Consider the following 19356-nt stretch of genomic DNA (forward strand, 5'->3'; position numbering starts at 1 on the left):
ACACCAGCAACTGTGGGGCAAAACAGAAACCTTTTCTTTTTCTTTAACATAACCAGACCTCCAGATGAGCAACATAAGCACAACGAGTGTTTAGGATTATTTAAATCCACATGAAATTTGTTCTACATTTCGTTTTCTGGTCAATAAAAGTTATATAAAAACTGAGTCAACAAAGTTAATCCATTTCTGTTTACGGCAACTTTTATGGAACAATATCAGTTAAGCCTCCAAGAACCATAGTACTCAATCTTTAAACCTAATTAGCTTCTTTCCTTAGAAATCCACTTTTTCACTGTGTTGATTGGGTGATGGAACTGCCAAGAAAAACATGTCAGAGCAGGATATCTATTTCCAGTTTATATTTCTGGGACGTTTACACTTCTAGCCTCGTGAGGTCAACCATACAAGAGGCATACCATGCTACTTTTATTCTAAAGTTACACTGATAAGACTCTTTCAAGTCTCAAGAACATTGCCTCTCACTTGTCTCCATAGACCCGGGTATGTCAAACTCAAGGCCTGTGGTTGGTCGGATCTGGCCTGTGGGGCTATCCTGGTCTACCCAATGAGAAGAGGAAAGATCGGGCCAGTGTTACTTCGGCCCCATCTACCCAATGCGAAGAGGAAACATTCCAGCAGTTTGGGGAGTGGCATCAAGCTGGCCATGCCCACCCAGTTGGCCACGCCCACCTAGTCAGCCCACCCATCCCCTGAGGTCAACTACAGCCCTGATGCGGCCCTCAATGAAATTGAGTTTGACACCCCTGCCATAGACAAAAGAAAAGAGATAAAACAGAGAGAGAATCAAAAGGAAAAACAAGAGAGTGTCCACAGACAAAAAACAAGACAGGTTCCCTTCCAAAATATTTGTCAGACCTCCATTCCTTCTACAGGCTCAGCTGCCTTTTATTTGACTGTTCCCCATTCTTTCTACTGTCTCCAAATATCAATCCTACATACTATTACAATTGCAAAGAAAGAGAGATATGGAAGTTTTTGGTGGAAATACATGTTTGAGGGTTGCTTAGGAAACTGTCCATTTACCTGTGGAATACATTAAGGCTAAATTTGTAGTCAGGGTAAACGAGTATTGATTCACTACCGATAGAGTGCAGCATAATTTGAACCTATTCATAAACCATTATTTTAAGTTATTTTTTAAAAGTCCATTTGTTTCTTGGCTTAATGTTTAAAAAGCGACTCTGCCGTTCCAGATCTTTCCCCAGTTCCCTCTATAGTTTAACTCAGAGGCAAGCTGAAATAAAGAAGAAAAAGAAAGTAATTTTCCAAATCGGAAAAGGGAAGTAACAGCAGCATGGGAAATAAATCCTAGAGAGATATTTATTTATTTATTATTTATACTGTATCTATATAATTTATAGGCCACCCATATTACTATAGGGCAGGGTTGTAAAACTCACAATCGTCACAACGTTGTCATGTGACATATTGGGATTTCCCCCCCCTTCACTAAACTGGGCATGGGCGGAGCCAGTGTGTGACGCATCTGGTCCATGGGCCCTGAGTTTGACAGCCCTGCTATAGGGTAACTCAGGGGTGTCAAACTCAAGGCCCGGAGGCTGGATTTGGCCCACGGGGTGTTTAGATCTGGCCTGTGGGGCCACCCTGGAAACAGTGAAGGACTGGCCCGCAATGCCTCTGCCAGCAAAAACATAACTCAGGAGAGCTGCATGTAGCCCTCCCGAGCTCCATTTTCACTGGCAGACGGTTGCAGAAGGCCATTGCAGCCAAAAACGGAGCTCGGGAGCCTGTTTTCTCTGGCAGAGTGCTTGGGCTGCCACAGGTGCCCCACCATGCCCATCCTGGCCACGCCCACTCCAGCCCCATGAGGTCAAACACAACTCTGATGCGGCCCTCAATGAGATCGAGTTTGACACCCTTGGGGTAACTCTAGGTGGCTTAAAGTTACTATTATACAGTTAAAACATAAAAAGTTAAAAGTAGACATTAAAACCAAGGACAAGTAGAGATGGTGGAGGCGGAATGGAGGGAAATGGGATCTGTTATTACTCAACCAACCATCTCCATTGCGCTGTTCCCCCAATGGGGCCCCAAGCTGACCCAGGTCTTTAGGCCCCCATGAAAAGATAGGAGGGTTGGGCCAACCTCACATTGTGGGGCAAGATGTTCCAGAGGGCAGGAGCAACAGCATAGGAGGCTCTCCTCCTGGACCCCGCCAGCCGGAATAATCGGGCTGACGGGACCCACAGCATGCCTCCTCTGTTGGCATGAGTGGTACAGGACAATCCCAGTGTGGTGTCCCGGACTTAACAGTTTAACATAGTTTTAAAGAACAAAAGACAGCAAGAAAAAGACATTCACAGCCAGGATGGTACATAACATGTATGCCACTCCTCTTTTTGTCCATAGTCTAGGACAGGAATGTCAAACTCGCCAGCCCGATGCGTCACACACTGGCCATGCCCATCCCCATTTTAGCGAAGGGAAGAAAAGTTACGATACGTCACATGACGCCATGACGCAGTGAGTTTGACACCCCTGGCCTAGGACATCGCTGCAACTGCATACAATGGAACTCTGAGTTGGTGCCCTCTGTGTAAGGGCAACGATTGCTGCTGTTGAGTTTCAATCCCAAAATACAGTCCCAGAACACCAAGTGATGAAAATTGTTCTATACCACAGGGACAACCAAGAGTAAAAGCTACCCACTGAATTCGCGAATGAGTTCACAGCTGCATCTACAGGTAGTCCTCAACCACAATTGGGACCAGAATTTCCATGGCTGAGCAAGGCAGCTGTTAACTCAGCTGGGCCGAACTTGGTCATGGTTTTTTTTTTTTTTTAATTTGATTTATATGCCGCCCTTCTCCGGAGACTCAGGGCGGCTTACAGTGCATTCAGCAATAGCCTTCATACTTTTGTATATTTATACAAAGTCAGCTTATTGCCCCCACAAACTGGGTCCTCATTTAACCTACCTTAGAAAGGATGGAAGGCTGAGTCAACCTTGAGCCTTGGAGAGATTCGAACCAGCAGTAAATTGCAGGCAGCTGTGTTAATAACAGGGTGCTTTAAACCACTGTAGTACCAAGGCTCTTGCCTTGGTTGTTAAAAGAATCACGTGGTCATTAAATGAATCTAACTTTCCCCATCGATTTGCTTGTTGGAAGCCAGCTGGGACGGTCACAAATCACGTGACCTCGGGATGTTGCAGCCCTCATAAATGCAGTCCAAATTTTGATCATGTGACCATAGGGCTGCTGGGATGGTTGTAAGTGCAAGGACCGGTCATAAGTCAGTTTTTTCAGTGCTTTGAATGGTCATTAACCAAATGATTGTAAGTCAAGGACTGTCTGTGCATTGTTGCTTACCGAACTATCGGAGTAAGGAAACGTGTTCATTGTGTATGCGTGCATTCCCTTTTACCTAGTTATGCCCACTCTCACCTGGAGATATTAAACATGAATATCAACAGCTTTGCCTTCCTTTACTTTTTTCACCTAAAGATAAAACATTTTGAAGCTCCGATCTGTCAAAGTTACTGACAAGTCTCTTTTCCCCCTTTTCTATGTGAATTAATTGGCTGTCACTACTGTCTAACTTTCAGAAACTTCAGCACATTCAGTTTATCACACTAAAGTTATGCCTAGGTTCAGAAACTAAGAGGAAAAACGCCAAGCAAACAGAAGAGGGAAAATCAGCACACAGCAATCAGCCACATCTTAATACGTTATTAACGGGGGGAAAATGTGTTCCTATTAATAGCCTAGCAGAATTTCCCTCCTGCTTGTTTTGCTGCAAGAGAGAGATTAAATTATCACAGAGAATCAGTCTTTAAAAATAAAAAGCAATAAACTAATAAAATGAAAGCAATAAAATAATAATTTGGGAGGGGAGTGGAGTAGAACAATACCAAATCCCAAAAGTGAGTCAACCCAGATATAAAATGTACAGACAGGTTGCTAATATAAAATCTATCAATATTTAATGGGCTATTGCAAACACTCAGGAGAAACGGATTTCAAGCAAATTCCCTTGGTCTCTGAAATGATTGCATAGCAGAGTGCTTATCACGAGAATCATCTGTAAATGGTAAAATAGGTGCAAACATCTCTGTTTTAACTTTAGGTATACTGCTAACGTTTGGGGGAAAAAACGCTTGCTTTATTATTTATTCATTTAAAACATTTACATGCTTCAATGTTTAAACGGCTAGGCCTTCTTTTTGGAGGGTTCTAATTATTGACTCACCTCGTGGCAGTGGCTGTTGTGGCTCCGTTACCTGAGCCTGTGTCATTGGCAGGAGAGGACTCCGAGAGTGAAGGAGAGGAGTTGGCAAGGCCTCCCTCTCCAGGACCCTCCTCTCTGGCAATGCCTTCGGTGTCCGCCGAAGATCAAGAGATAAGCCCGGGGCCAAGCACGTCCACGCAGCAACAGGTGGACAGTAATGAGGTAGATGAGTCTTGGCTGGATCCTCGGCAGCGTCGCAGAGATAAGCGCGCGCAACAGAAGAAGAGGCGTCCCAGAGATTAAGCTGAGTCACTGGACCACACCCCACAGGGTATAAAAGGGGGTGAGGTGGCCATTCAGACTCTGTGACGGACAAAACTAACTACTATCGAGTCACCTTGCATCTTTGGAAACAACATTATCTGCCTTGGATTTAATTACGGACTGGACAATTCTTGAACTGTGTGTATCTTGTTTATGAGTAAAGTTCTTGGCAAGCAGCTACTGGGTTGCTGCCAAGCCTCTTATCGGAAGAATTTATTGTCTGCCAGTTTATTTAACCCCTGGCTGTCTGTTTGTGTGCGTGTGTGAGACGGGGACAGAACAAGTGGCACCAACAGTTGTCTAAGATCTTGTCTTCAAATCCATCAAATGACAGTTTTGTTAATGCCTTTAAAATGAGTTTATAAAGCCAACGCATCTCTTTTAATGCATCAGAACCAACAGTTTTCTTAGACTTAAGTGTTAGTTGGTCTCCTTCAGGTTCAGTTGAAACCTCGTAGTTCTGGGAACAGTAAGCTTGTGTTTGTGAAATGAGGCATCAGGTGGCCACACCTGATTTTATGATTTTTTTTGCCATGGTCATTAAGCAAACCACTCCTGGTCATTAAGCGAGACATCATGTGACCATGACTTGTGACCTCCTGCTGGCTTTCCATTAACATTGCTTGTCAAACGCTGACTGGGAAATTCGCAAATGGAAATCATAGGACTGCAGTGACTGCAGGCCACCACAGGTAGTCCTCAACTTAGAACAGTTCGCTTAGTGACCCTTTGAAGTTATAACGGCACTGAAAAAAGTGACTTATGACCATTTTTCACACTTATGATCATTGCAGCATCCCCATGGTCATGTGATTTATATTCGGGTGCTTGACAACTGGTTCATATTTATGACAGTCGCAGTGTCCTGGGGCCACATGTTCCACTTTTGCGACCTTCTGACACGCATAGTCATTGGGGAAGCCAGATTCACTTAACAACTGTGTTACTAATTTAACCACTGCAGTGATTCACTTAACAACTGGGGCATAAAATGGGGGCAAAATGCGCTTAACAAATGTCTCATATAGCAACATAAATTTTGGACTCAGTTGTTACGACAAGTTGAGGAGTACCTGTACACCTGTCATAAAGTATAACCCATCTGAAAATGGGGGAACTTTTTTGTGGTCTGTATGGAAAACTATGTATGGGAAACTGCCATGCCTAGCCATGCCTCCACTCATGGAAAGCTGTCTCGATTTCTAATAATCTTTTTTTAAAGATGTCATAATTGCTTGATAAAACATGGGGGGAAAAGGCACAAGGGAATAAATCCCCCCTTCTTTTGTAGGCTGGAGAACTGCCATGGGAGGGTGGAGGGATCTTGGTGAGGAAGTAGAGCAGGGGTGTTAAACTCAAGCCCATGGGGCAGATTCGACCCATGGGGTGCTTAGTTCTGGCCTACAGGGCCGGCCTAGAAATATCAAAAGACTGGCCCGTGGTACCTCTGCAGGCCAAAACGGCCTGCGGGAGGCAGGGGTCGCATGAGCCCCCCCCCGTGGCCCATTTTTTGCTGGCAGTGTGTTGCAGGAAGCCGTGGAGGCCGAAAATGGGCCATGGGGGGGTCGCGCGAGCTCCCTCCCCACGGCCTGTTTTTGGCTGGCAGGGTGCTGCAGGAGGCATCTGTCCCATGTGTACACACACACCTCGCCGCTGGCCCGCAGAGGAGAACTGCAATGCTGATCCGGCTCTCAAAGAAATCCACGCCTGGAGTAGAGACTGAGAAGCGGAGAACTGTTTTAACTCCTGAAATGCCAATTGCTTGAGAAGAAAATATATTTCCCTTCTTTCATAGCTGTGTGAAAGTTTTAACCGTGGGGGCAAAATTAGGGAGTGGACTTTCTGGAAAAATTGGCAATCCCAGGAAGTGTTTTATGTAGTTTATTCATTGCAGGATGGAGAAAACTGCCTACACCTTGACTGTTGCCTTTGTGTGGATATCCTATGCTCCTCTCTGGCAATGCCTTCGGTGTCCTCCAAAAGTCAAGAGATGGGCCCGGGGCCAAGCACGTCCACGCAGCCACAGGTGGACAGTAATGAGGAAGATGAGTGTTGGCTGGACCCTCGGCAGCGTCGCAGAGATAAGCACGCGCAGCAGAAGAAGAGGCGTGCCAGGGATTAGGCTGAGTCACTGGATCACACCCCACAGGGTATAAAAGAGGGTGTGGTGGCCGGTTCAGCTCTGTGAAAAGCAAAAAACGGATATCGGATGACCTTCTTTGTATTTACTGGACTTTGTTGATTATTGGCTTTGTTCCCGGACGAAGGGAGAAACTCCCCCGTCGTGAGTAAAGAATACCTGGCAGCCAGCCACTGGGTTGCTGCCAATTCTGATACCTGATAAACTGTTGTCGGCTGAGTTCTTTAACTGTTGCCTGTCTGTGGGGGTGCGTGTGTGAGACGGGGACAGAACAGCTTCAACTGCTGAAGATTGAACAGGGGCTTTTTCAGTTTAGGAAAAAGGTTATTTATTATCTGTTAGCCTTTGCAAGACATTCTTGACATGCGCGAAATGAGATTCTGTGTCCTCCGAATAGATTAAAATGTCAGCCAAGTAAATCACAACATATTTATCAATTATAGCAGAAAAAACCAGATTCGTGAATCTGGACAATACGACTCCACAATTTCTTACACAAAAAAGCATCACGATATATAGTCAAACTACCCATACCTTGTACTGAAGGCAGTTAGGTACTTTCTTTCACTCAAATGAGATCCTATCAGACTTGGGCATTTTACAGTCCTTGGGACACATTTGGCCCAAGGTGATCCCAGTCTAGCCTGCAGTATCAGGGGCATCGAAGGTGAGGATGGGGTGTTGGCAACGAGGATATGGCATCAGCAGAGGAGGTAGGACAACATCAACAGAGGGCAGGGGGGCATGCAACGTCGGCAGAGCGGGCAGGATGGCAGTGACAGAGAATAGGGCAGCAGCTAGGGTGGCAGTGGCAGCTCTCCACAACAGTCCGTTGCTCATGTGGTCCCTTGGGAAAACTAATTGCCCACCCCTGGATTATATGCTAAAATTTAGTTTTGCAAATATATTGGTCTCTTGCAAGCTAGCTAACAAAGCTGATATTAATGGAAGTGGGTAATGATTCCAGATCATGACCTTGTTGAGGTCCTTGCAATCATGGGCTGTGCACATGGCAATCTTGGTCTCTGGGCCAAAGCCACCTGAGGTTCTGGTTTCTCTGGTACAAGAAAGGTTGGTGCTGATGCTGGGGATTTCAGTGGTCTGATAAATCTCTTTCTTAAATTAATATCCAAGTATTCTTTCAGAATGGCTAATTCCTTGGCTGATGTAGACGTACGATATTCATTCACTCCCTCGTCTCTCTCTCTCTCCCTTGCCCTCTCACCCTCTCTCTCTCTTGGACATAAGGTAAAGATAAAGGTTCCCCTCACACATATGTGCTAGTCATTCCCGACTCTAGGGGGCGGTGCTCATCAACGTTTCAAAGCCGAAGAGCCAGCGCTGTCCGAAGACATCTCCGTGGTCATGTGGCCGGCATGACTAAACGCCAAAGGTGCACGGAACGCTGTTACCTTTCCACCAAAGGTGGTCCCTATTTTTTCTACTTGCATTTTTTACTTGCTTTCGAACTGCTAGGTTGGCAGAAGCTGGGACAAGTAACGGGAACTCACCCCGTTACGCGGCACTAGGGATTCGAACCGCTGAACTGCCGACCTTTCAATCAACAAGCTCAGCGTCTTAGCCACTGAACCACCAAGTCCCCCTTTCTTGGACATACAGCTTGTCTATTTGGACACTGCCCAGAGTCTCTCTATAAGGGAGACAGGAGCAACTCAGTGTTGGAAGATGGAAAGTTAGGAAGTTCAGTTGAGGGAAATCTGTGGCATTTGCAGGTTGCTTTTTTTTTTTTTTTTTTGGACAACTTGTGGGCCACTTTTAAGGGAGTGCTAGCTATAAACATTTTGAGCATCTGGCAATATGTAGAGGGAGGAAAAGAGCCTGACCAGAGTCTGACAAGTCACCAAGCCTGCAAATGAAAACAATCCACAGCATACAGCAACCTAATGCAGAGCTCTACAAAACAGCTCCATCAATAGATAATTGTGAATATTTGGAGAGGGAGCAAAGCACTCCATTTACAAGAGGAATGAAAAGGGTTTCCACATGCAAAGGAACTGAGATTGGCTATGAGAGCTGAAGACCTGGGGAGGGGGGGATATTTAAGGAGAAAAGAAATAGTTAAGATAAGGAAACATAGTGGTACAAAAGCAGAAGAGAAACGACTACTTGATGTCTTTCTCCTTAACAGCTATCCAAAAAACTTCACATTCTGACACACAGCACCCAAACCACACCACAACCACACCACACAGCCAACCACCGTGCAAAAACTAACCCTACCATTCAAAAAAGGGAATGTCGGAAATGACAGCCAGAATCCTCCTACCCTTAGGAATAACAATAGCCCACAAACCCACAAACCATGTTCCATCAGGAATTATCCAGAACCAGAAGACAAAATACAGACAGATGAAAAAAACAATGTAATCTATAAAATCAACTGTAACCATGGCAACCAATTCCACGTGGGACAAACGTCACGTCAATTAAAAACCAGGATCCACCAACACCGGCTGGCAATCAAAAGCCATGATCCCAAATCCTTAATCTCTACCCACCCCGACACCAAACAGCACCAGTTTGATTGGAGCAACACAAAATCATCAGCCACTCTACCACCCGCCATGCTCATAAGTTCATGGAAGCCTGGCACTCCACAAGCAATTCCATCAACAGATACATTGACCTACAACCAGCCTACGAAGCCCTCAGAATCCAATTCAACCACACAGCCAACCAGAAGCAGCACCAACCCTCAACCAACCCACACAATTCCCTACCACCAGCAGTTCACCTCCCAAAAACCTTGACCTGATGTAACTTCACAAGACCTGTCAAAAGACTCTCACTTGACACACCCACACCTGATCCATCACAAGACCCTCACCTGACATACCCACACCTGAAGCCCTTATCAACAGGGGAACACTGACACTGACATCCCCTAAACTCCGCTGAAGATGTTACCTAGCCCGGTAACAAAACGTTCGAAAACCAACCCACAAATTTAGAGAATGAACCTCCTTCACCCTCACATAAGTGCTACAAACCTAGGAATTGGAACACAGAAATAGAACACAGAGATAGAATTGTATAGATTAAATAAGAATAGAAATAATTGTAAATTTATTTACAAATAGCAATAGCACTTAGACTTACAGTATATACCGCTTTATAGTGCTTTCCAGCCCTCTCTAAGTGGTTTAGTGTCTCAGCATATTGCCCCTAACAATTTGAGTCCTCATTTTACCCACCTCGGAAGGATGGAAGGCTGAGTCAGCCGTGAGCCTGGTGGGATTTGAACTGTCAAATTGTAGGCAGTCTGCAGGCAGCAAAAGTAGCCTGCAGCACTGCATCACCATGGCTCATAAATAAGTTTACTTGTAAATTTATATATAGTAATACAAAGATAGAATAAGCTATGTGGGGAAAACAAACACAGAATTTGCTTTAAGTTTAGAAGTAAACAGTGGGAATTTAATTTTGAACAATAAAATAGCGTTGTGTGAAAAAAACAAATACAGTCTTTGTTGTCTGTGCTTTGTACCATATTAAGAAAATTCCTACTGTTTTGTCTTCCCAGATTAGCCAATATTCTTGGATTTCCTAAACGGTCTCCAGTTAAAGTAGTAACTACAACTGCCAAGGCTTAGTTTCCACGCTCTGACAAGATTAGCACAGTGAGGCACACCAGGGGAGATTGCACTTCTAAATAGCAGTATCATGAGATAAAAATCTATCATGTTATGTGTGAAAACCATAACCTTGGTATAAGTTTTGGAATGTGCATAGTGAAATGAAAAGTCAAACAATATCTGCCTGCAAAGAAAAAAACTACAAACGATAAGACAATGTTAAACATTGAGGGCAAAAATCTATCTAGTATTCTGTTTGAACAAAGAGACACTTGAATGCACAGACACACACACACACACACACACATTACCTGTAATCTCATTCTCTTCAAGGTTGATCATCTCAAGAGCTTGCAAAGAAGTCAGCTGGTCAGGAAAAGTATGAAATTTGTTCCTGGATAGGTTGATAATTTTCAGATGTAACAGGGTTCGGACCTCTTCTGGCAGGTGATGAATATAATTCCCTTCCAGATTAAGTTCTGCAATTGGACAGGATGGACAATCAATAAAAATGCAAATTACCTCTTACAATCATTCAAATCAAAGTTTTTTTGACTTCGGGAAATATTCCTATTTTTAATTATAGCGGGAGAAAGATAATAAAGAAAAATAGGTATCTACATAGAATTTGGGTTCATTTACCTACCATGTTTCCCCGAAAATAAGACCCTATCTTATATTTTTTTGAACCCTGAAATAAGCGCTTGGCCTTATTGCCATGTGCTCAAAAGCCCGATTGGGCTTATTATCAGGGGATGTCTTATTTTGGGGGAAACAGGGTAGTTTTAGGAGTTGTACAGAGAACAGATCTCATTTCAGGTCATATTTATGCAGAAATATTGGAAATTCAAAAGGTGTCACAAACTTTTAAGCATTGTAGAAGGCTTCATCTATGGAAGTTTAGAAGAACTGTCTATTCCAAAAATTTCATATATTAAAACCTTGGAAGATAACACAATCTCTTTTAATATTCTTTCTAATCAGAAATCTATGGAAATCATTGCACTGTAGGTAATTTTTCACAATAAAAACAATGCCTATAATACGATGCATAAAGTCCTTGGTGCTCTCTGAGCTTGCTTGTTTTCTTGAAAATGTTTCATTACCCAAACTAGGTAACTAGGTCATTAGTGTTTAAAGCATTCATAATCAGACATTACTTTGAAGAATGCAATGTACTGTTCTAAACCATTATCTGTCAACCATTTTTTGAAATGCAATTGATATAAAAAAAAAATTAATGGGAGTGTCTTCCTGTCTGCATATTTGGGAAGTTGTGTTGTGGCTCCGTTATCTGAGCCTGTGTCATTGGCAGGAGAGGACTCCAAGAGTGAAGGAGAGGAGTTGGCAAGGCCTCCCTCTCCAGGACCCTCCTCTCTGGCAATGCCTTCAGTGTCCGCCGAAGGGCAAGAGATAGGGCCGGAGCCAAGCACGTCCACGCAGCCACAGATGGACAGTGATGAGGGTAATGAGTCTTGGCTGGATCCACGCTAGCATCGCAGAAATAAGCGCGCGCAACAGAAGAAAAGGCATGCCCGAGATTAGGCTGAGTCACTGGACCACACCCCACAGGATATAAAAGGGAGCGTGGTGGCCAGTCAAACCTTGTGACGAACAAAGCTGAAAGCTTCCACGCCATTTTTCATTGCCAGAGTTTTGGCTATAGACTTTGCTGGATTATCTCTGGACTTGATTGACTCCGTAATTATTGAGCTGTTTCTTTTGATGTATCAGAAGTGGGGAGAAGTTATATCTCCTCTTTGTAAATAATAAACTCTTGGCAGGCAGCCACTAGGTTGTTGCCAAGTTCCGTTATCATAAGGAAAAGGATTTTGCCGGCTGGTTTGGTCTTTAACTCTTGAATGTCTGTTGGTGTGTGTGCGTGTGGTTGGGGACAGAACAAGTTGTATATTTTTAGATAACGGATAACTTCTGCCTTTTGGGATCAACCATCAACGGTAAAGGATCAAGCAGTCATAAAATATGCTGCAGACCATCCTTGGTAGAGCAGCCATAAAGGGCTTGAGACGATATTCAGATGCCGTGATGTGTCTATACCAGGAGTGAAATCTTCTGAAGTCTGCTACCGGTTCTGTGAGTCTGCTACCAAGCGTGCGCTTCGCACGTGCATGCATGCGTGCTTGAGGCACGCCAACGCAGTGCTAAAAAAGGAACATTTTGAAGCCTTCTGAGTCTGCAAAGGTAAGTAGAACAGCGAGGGAGGGGATCCGCTGTACCACGTGATTTAAATTAGCTAGAAAGCAGGAAATCCAACCATTCTAGCTAATATAAATCGCACATCACAGCTGATTGTCACCCAGCTGATCATCGGAAATACCAGTTCACCTGAACCGGTAGCATTTTTTACAACCGGTTCACGTGAACCGGTCCGAACCAGTAGCATTTCACCCCTGGTCTATACCTACAAAGATCAGAACAGTACAAGTTAATTCCCTATGATACTGTTGAAGTCAGAATTGGGCTTTGAAAAAGCAGTGTAGGAACAGAATAAATGTTTTTGAACTTTGGTATTGGGTAGGCCTTCTGAGAATATTGGGAACTCCCATGAAAACAAATCAATGTATCACTGAACAAATCAACTCCAAGTTCTCACTAGAGGCACAAATGAGCAGGCTCAAATTATTCTCCTTCAGACACATTATGTGAAAACCTAACTCTCTGGAAAAGCCTCTAATAATGGGAAAGGTGGAAGGAAAGAGAAGATGGCAAGCAGCTGCATCGGAGATGGCTATGGTTACAGGAGCGATGGGTACATTATTGGAAGTAAAAGAAAGACCAAGTAGAGAACTTTTGTCATGGTGAAGATATCATCACCAAGAGTTGACATTAATTTGAGGGTGCATAATCAAAAATAATTCAAACTGGAAGAATTGCAGATGTTTTCATAGTTGTGAAAACTATCTTTTGAAGATGCCCTGAACTCATGGTGGCTAAGGAATTGGTCCATGGAATTTTCAACATTTTTCTAAAATGGCTTGCCAGTATCTTTTTCCTAAGTTTAGAGCAGGAGTGTCAAACTCAAGGCCCAAAGGCCGTATCCGGCCTACAGGGTGCTTAGTTCCGGCCCACAGTGCTGTCCTAGAAATATCAAAGGACCGGCCTGTGGTACCTCTGATGGCCAAAATGGGCTGTGAGGGGGGGGTCACATGAGGCCCCCCCCCACAGCCCAATTTTGGCCAGTGGGGTACTGCAGGAGGCATCCGTCCCATCTCCCCCACCCCACCCCGCCGGCCCGCGTAGAACTACAATGCTGATCCGGCCCTCAAAGTAATCCAGTTTGACACCCCTGGTTTAGAGAGAACAACTGTCCCGGTGTCCCTTAGCCAGATTTGGTACCACAAGGACTCTTTTTTTTTTTCTTTTTTTTACAACCCTTTAATCAACTCATCTTCATGATCATTTGCAGTATCCCATGATCCCGTGACTGTGATTTGTAACGTTTTTTCCCCCAGTTTCTGGAGTTTACTTCCAGTTTCTGACTAAAAACACACATCAGAGAAAATGGATTCACTTAACAACTGCACATTCGCGGGACAAGCAGAGCAAAAAATGTCAAAAAAAATCTGCTCTGATTACATGATCCCTCGATTTACAACCACAATGACTGAGAACTGTAATTCTGGGCTCAATTGCAACTGTAGGTTGAGAAATACCCGTATTGGAAAGTCCCTGAAAGTCAACGGTCTGCCTGCTGGCATATTGTAGGAAAGAGGTCCAAGCAAGTCCACTCCCACTATATATGTTGCCAACAACATTGAAACAGATAGATAACAGAAAGATAAGGAGGTAATGTAATCACTCAGTGCCATTTCCTCCAGAATGCTTTAATGGGTATTCAGTTGACCTTATTGTTCTTTTTCACGTTTTTGGTATCCTTCCTGATGGTATCAAAATGTACCATAAACAGTTGTGTTTATTTGCATTCCACTGGCTTTCAGTCGACCATCTCCACTCCAGGGTCACAGTACAGGGTGTTTAGGTTAAACATCTACATGATTCTTGCTCTGTAGGGCAACTCGGGGCCCATTAACTGAGGCGAGACTAGGCTGGGTTCAACAGGAACGATTTATTAGCTAACAGTAACAAGAACGGCTCGAGTAAAACAGAACAACAACTTGGGAGTTTGACAGCTATTTATACTGTAGCTGTCAAACTATGTAACCAATAGGAGGTCAGGATTCTCCCGCCAAGTCCATGCGTCTTGGCCAATCAGGGGTGCGCATCGTAAGTGCGAGGATTTAACAATTCTATCAAAAGCCATCATAACATTTCTATATATTTCCATATACCGCATTTTTCAGAGTATAAAACGCACCTTTTTACCCCCCAAAAGGGGGTCAAAATTTAGGTGCGTCTTATACACTGAATGTAGCCCTGCCCACCCACTGGCCCCCACCCTTTGGCCTGTGCCTCCCAGCAGTTACCTCCTTGCAAGCAAACAGCAAGAAAAAACAGCTCCTTTCAGCTTCATCATAGGTTAATTAGCACAAGTTGATTAGATCGGCCTCCTGACTCTCAGCTGATTTGCTCTCAGCTGTTTTTCGAAGGGCTCTGGCTGCTTGCTTCAAAGAGTGCTGCGGCAGATTTTTTTTTCCCTAGCTGTGCTGAAAAACGAAACTGAAAGTAAAGCTCTTTGCGGCAACCTGGCAAAATGAGGCAGAGAGATTTCTTTTTCTTTTTCCTCACCAAAAAAGGTAGGTGCAAACAATGGGAAATTTAGGGTAAAAGAGGAGAGTTCAAGATTTTAAAACACAAAAGAAAAAAAGCTCTATTTAACTAGGGAATTGTAATAATTGAGATACTATTAATTGTATATTGTGTTGAAAGCAGAAATGGTTAAGTTGTGGTTTGGAGGAATATATGGGGGAAATTATTTGGTTTATTATTATTGGTAAATATAATTAATTGATTTGTAAGAAATTGGATTGCATGGAAATAATTCGAATATTCATGTTCATATTGATTAGTATACAAAAAAGACAGTTATATAACTAATTGATTTATGTAAAAATGTTGAATTTGTATTAAACAATTGTAATATTAAATAATTAACCAATGTGAGAATGGATATAAAAATAGATGACAATGGGAAGGGGTATAATATAGAATAGAAGGGAAAAATTGAATGTGATTAAGATTAGAGATGAGAATGAAGGGTAATATTGGTTTTTTTTAAAAAATAGATGAGGAATAAATATGGCAAAAAGGAAATATAGAAATTGTAACTTTAATTGAAATGACTAAACACTGTTTAAATTTGTGAACCAGCCAAATACTCTGTTCAAAGAAAATACGTTGCATGTTTGTATATGTGTTTGTCTAAAAAATAAAAAAAAACTTTTAAAAAAAACAACCAAAAAAGGTAGGTGCGTCTTATACTCCAGTGCGCCTTATACTCCGAAAAATACGGTACTTATTATCATGTGGAATGCTCTATACCACCACACAGACCTGAGATTTGACATTATCTAATGATAATGCACCCCAACGATGCCCTTGAAGTGATGTCCCAGTGCCTGGAGGCCGTGCGGGCCTGGATGGGGAGAAACAGGCTCCGACTCAACCCTTCCAAGACCGACTGGCTGTGGCTTCCGGCGTCCCGATATAGCCAGCTGGTGCCATCGCTGGCTATTGGGGCGAATCATTGGCCCCCACGGAGAGGGCTCGCAACTTAGGCGTCCTCCTGGATGCACGGCTGTCTTTAGAAGAGCATATGACGGCCATGGCCAGGGGGGCTTTCTATCAGGTTCGCCTGATACGCCAGTTGCGTCCCTTTCTGGATCAGGACTCCCTACGCACAGTCACTCAAGCACTCGTCACTTCCCGCCTGGACTACTGCAATGCTCTCTACATGGGGCTCCCCTTGGGGTGCACCCGGAGGCTGCAGTTGGTCCAGAATGCGGCCGCGCGGGGGATTATGGGAGCGACGGGGCGCTCCCATGTGTCACCTCTCCTGCGCGAGCTGCACTGGCTTCCTGTGGTCTTCCGGGTGCGCTTCAAGGTGTTGGTGATCACCTTTAAAGCGCTCCATGGCTTAGGGCCGGGGTATTTGCGAGACCGCCTTCTGCCACCAATAGCCTCCCACCGGCCGGTTCGCTCGCGCAGAGAGGGCCTCCTCAGGGTGCCGTCGGCCAGTCAGTGCCGGCTGGCGACCCCCAGGGGGAGAGCCTTCTCTGTGGTGGCACCAGCCCTTTGGAACGACCTACCCCCTGAGTTACGCACAATATCAGACCTCCGGACTTTTCGTCAGGCCCTAAAAACACACTTATTCCATCTAGCTGGGCTGTCTTGATCCTATCCTCTCAGTTTTAATTGATTCAGTTTTAATTTGGGTTGTTTTAAATTATTTGGGCCACAATTATTTAATTGTTTTTAAATTGTTTTTAAATTTTGTATACAATGTTTTATTTTGCCTGTGCACCGCCCTGAGTCCTGCGGGAGAAGGGCGGTATAGAAATAAAATAAATAAATAAATAAATAAATAAATAAATAAATAAATAAATAAATAAATAAATAAATAAATAATATAAAGATTTGTTTGGGCAAGTTAATCTTGCTTTTTCAATTCTTCATCTGCCATTTTAGACAGAAGACCACACCAGCATTCAGTGCTTTAGGTATTGCAACAGAAGGGACAGGAATTACGAGTCGTTGTCCTTAGATAAAATCAGACTTCATCTCTCTCAACTTTCTCTGCTCCCATTCAAAGGAGATGGCATTACCCTCTGTTCTAAAAGTGAAATTGAGGTAGCACATGGCAATGACTTGGTGCCAGAAGATGGGACGCAATTTATAGCCTGAAATTTCATACATATACTTAAATGTGATCCCAAGAGCCAAATCAAAAATCGCTGTTCCCAAAATTGCTGCAATTTTACCAACGTGGAATATAGGAGTAAATGTATTCTATTAAATGTAATACATGAAAGGGTTGGATCAAAGCACTAGATTCATGCAGTCATTCAAGAAAACCTCTTTCTGACAATTGCACACTCCCGGTGCAAAAAGACCACAAGCTACAGTTGATTCTGAACAAATTCTCAGTTGCTGCTATGTTCTTCAGCCTATCAGCCTGAACAAGACTGAGGGTTTTACCAACCCATGTCAAATACCAAAAATAATGGTTTTTTTTATGACACCCAGCTGACAAATGTAAACAGCTTCAAATACTTGTGAAGTATCATCTTTAGTGATGGCTCTTTGGAGAAAGAAATGGACTCATCAGCAACGCCAGCCAGGCTTCGGGGCAGTGTGTTCGGTCAACATAACCTCCACATGTCACAAAGCTGAAAGTCTACAGATCTATAGTTATTTCTTCTCTCCTTTATGGATGTGAATCCTAATGATGACTCATCAAAGGACTGGAGAAATTTCATATGCATGCTATCCGCTCCATCTTTGGCATTCATTGGGAATATTGTGTCTCCATTCATGTCTCCTTGACATTCATGGGTCCATCAGCATTGAGTCCATGATTATCAGAGCTCAAATGTGGTGGGTGGGACACGTCATTAGAATGGATGACCATCATATGCCTCACCAGTTGCTCTGTGGTGAACTAGAAATAAGAAAGACTGGTTCGGACTGGTTCACCCAAGCATTACAAAGATGCTGTGAAAAAAACCCTACATCAGTGGTGAAATCCAATTTTTTTTACTACCGGTTCTGTGGGCATGGCTTGGTGGGCATGGTGTGGCTTGGTGGGCGTGGCTTGGTGGGCATGGCAGGGGAAGGATACTGCAAAATCTCCATTCCCACCCCACTCCAGGGGAAGGATATTGCAAAATCTCCATTCCCACCCCACTTTGCGGCCAGCCAGAGGTGGCATTTGCCAGTTCTCTGAACTACTCAAAATTTCTGCTACCAGTTCTCCAGAACCTGTCAGAACCTGCTGGATTTCACCCCTGCCCTACATCACTGGGACAGTCAACCAAGGGAATTAGAAACTGTGGCTGCTGACAGAACCCACGGGTAAGTCCTATGCTATGAAGCCAAAATCAAAATCAACTTCAGGGACAAGCACCACCAAAAACTGATGGGAAACCATGAGCGGTGTCACAGAATAATACCCAAAGTTATGTAACAATGGACTTCGAGTGTGCTAGTGTCCATTGTGCTAGCCTCTGCACTTCCAGACTGAAGGGTCACCTTGATGTTCACAGATAAACTACACAACATTGTGTCTTCTTCGAATCCAAAGGACAACCTATTATTATATGAAATGGAATGGAATGAAATACACTTTTACTCTCAAAGGTATTTTCTGGTTTTAATACAGTTTAGAGTTTAGACCCAGGAATGTCTGCACAAGTGCTACCCCCCCCAAAAATGGGTGGAGTTTCTATCACATCATCATGCCTACCATCTTGACTTTTTTGACCACTGCCAGCAGATTCCTAAGTATTTTTTTTTCCCCAATTCTTCTGCCATTGTTTATTTTGTTCGTTGTCCCCGAACTATCAAGCCCATTTGTTACTTTTGTCTACATATACCAATTTTCCCAACTTTTAAATTCTGCTATTACATAAAAGACTTGTTTTCCCTTTGGATGCTTTTTGTCAAAAGTAGTTCAGAGCCAAGACTGAAAAAAAAAAAGAGAGAGATGAGAACTGTTCCATCTCTTCAATAGCTTCAGAATTAATCGACAGGAATCCTCCAGGATCTGGAAGGAAAGTTTAAGAATAGCTGAAGCAGAACAAAATATCTTTCAGAAAATGGCAAGTTTTGAAAAGATAAATAGAATATCTTTTAGTTAGAAATATTGCATAAGATTTTTTTTTTTATTTTGTTTCACGTTGTATATGTTGTCCTGTATATGTATTTAAGTCCTCTATACAAATTCAGTAATTCTGTTTTTTATACAATCTGGCACTTTTCCAGGGCAGAGTTGCATTTAAATTTTACAATTTCCTCTATATATTTTTTCCAGGGAAGATTCTTTGAAGTAGTTCTCTGGGATTTGACTAACTCTGTTCTTTACATCCTTCGCTATGAAATGGTTTCATGTGACTGCTTAAAAAACTAGAAAGGGATTTCTGAATTCTTGCATTTCTCTCTTTTTTT

General features: G+C 43.3%; 1 protein-coding gene across 4 annotated transcripts in view; it reads right to left on the reverse strand.

The window, feature by feature from the left end:
• LRRC20 (leucine rich repeat containing 20) overlaps positions 1-19356 on the reverse strand; it is a 102805-nt gene that overhangs the window by 45619 nt on the left and 37830 nt on the right. For all 4 annotated transcript variants that reach the window (XM_034426008.3, XM_034426007.3, XM_034426009.3 and 1 more), the window contains one exon: positions 10584-10751. In XM_034426008.3, the coding sequence (XP_034281899.2) occupies positions 10584-10751 (168 nt within the window). The remainder of the gene's footprint in view (positions 1-10583; positions 10752-19356) is intronic.

This window comes from Pantherophis guttatus, chromosome 6 (assembly GCF_059756535.1).
Source record: "Pantherophis guttatus breed Tessera chromosome 6, ASM5975653v1, whole genome shotgun sequence".
In the NCBI taxonomy this organism is placed as follows: Eukaryota; Metazoa; Chordata; class Lepidosauria; order Squamata; family Colubridae; genus Pantherophis; species Pantherophis guttatus.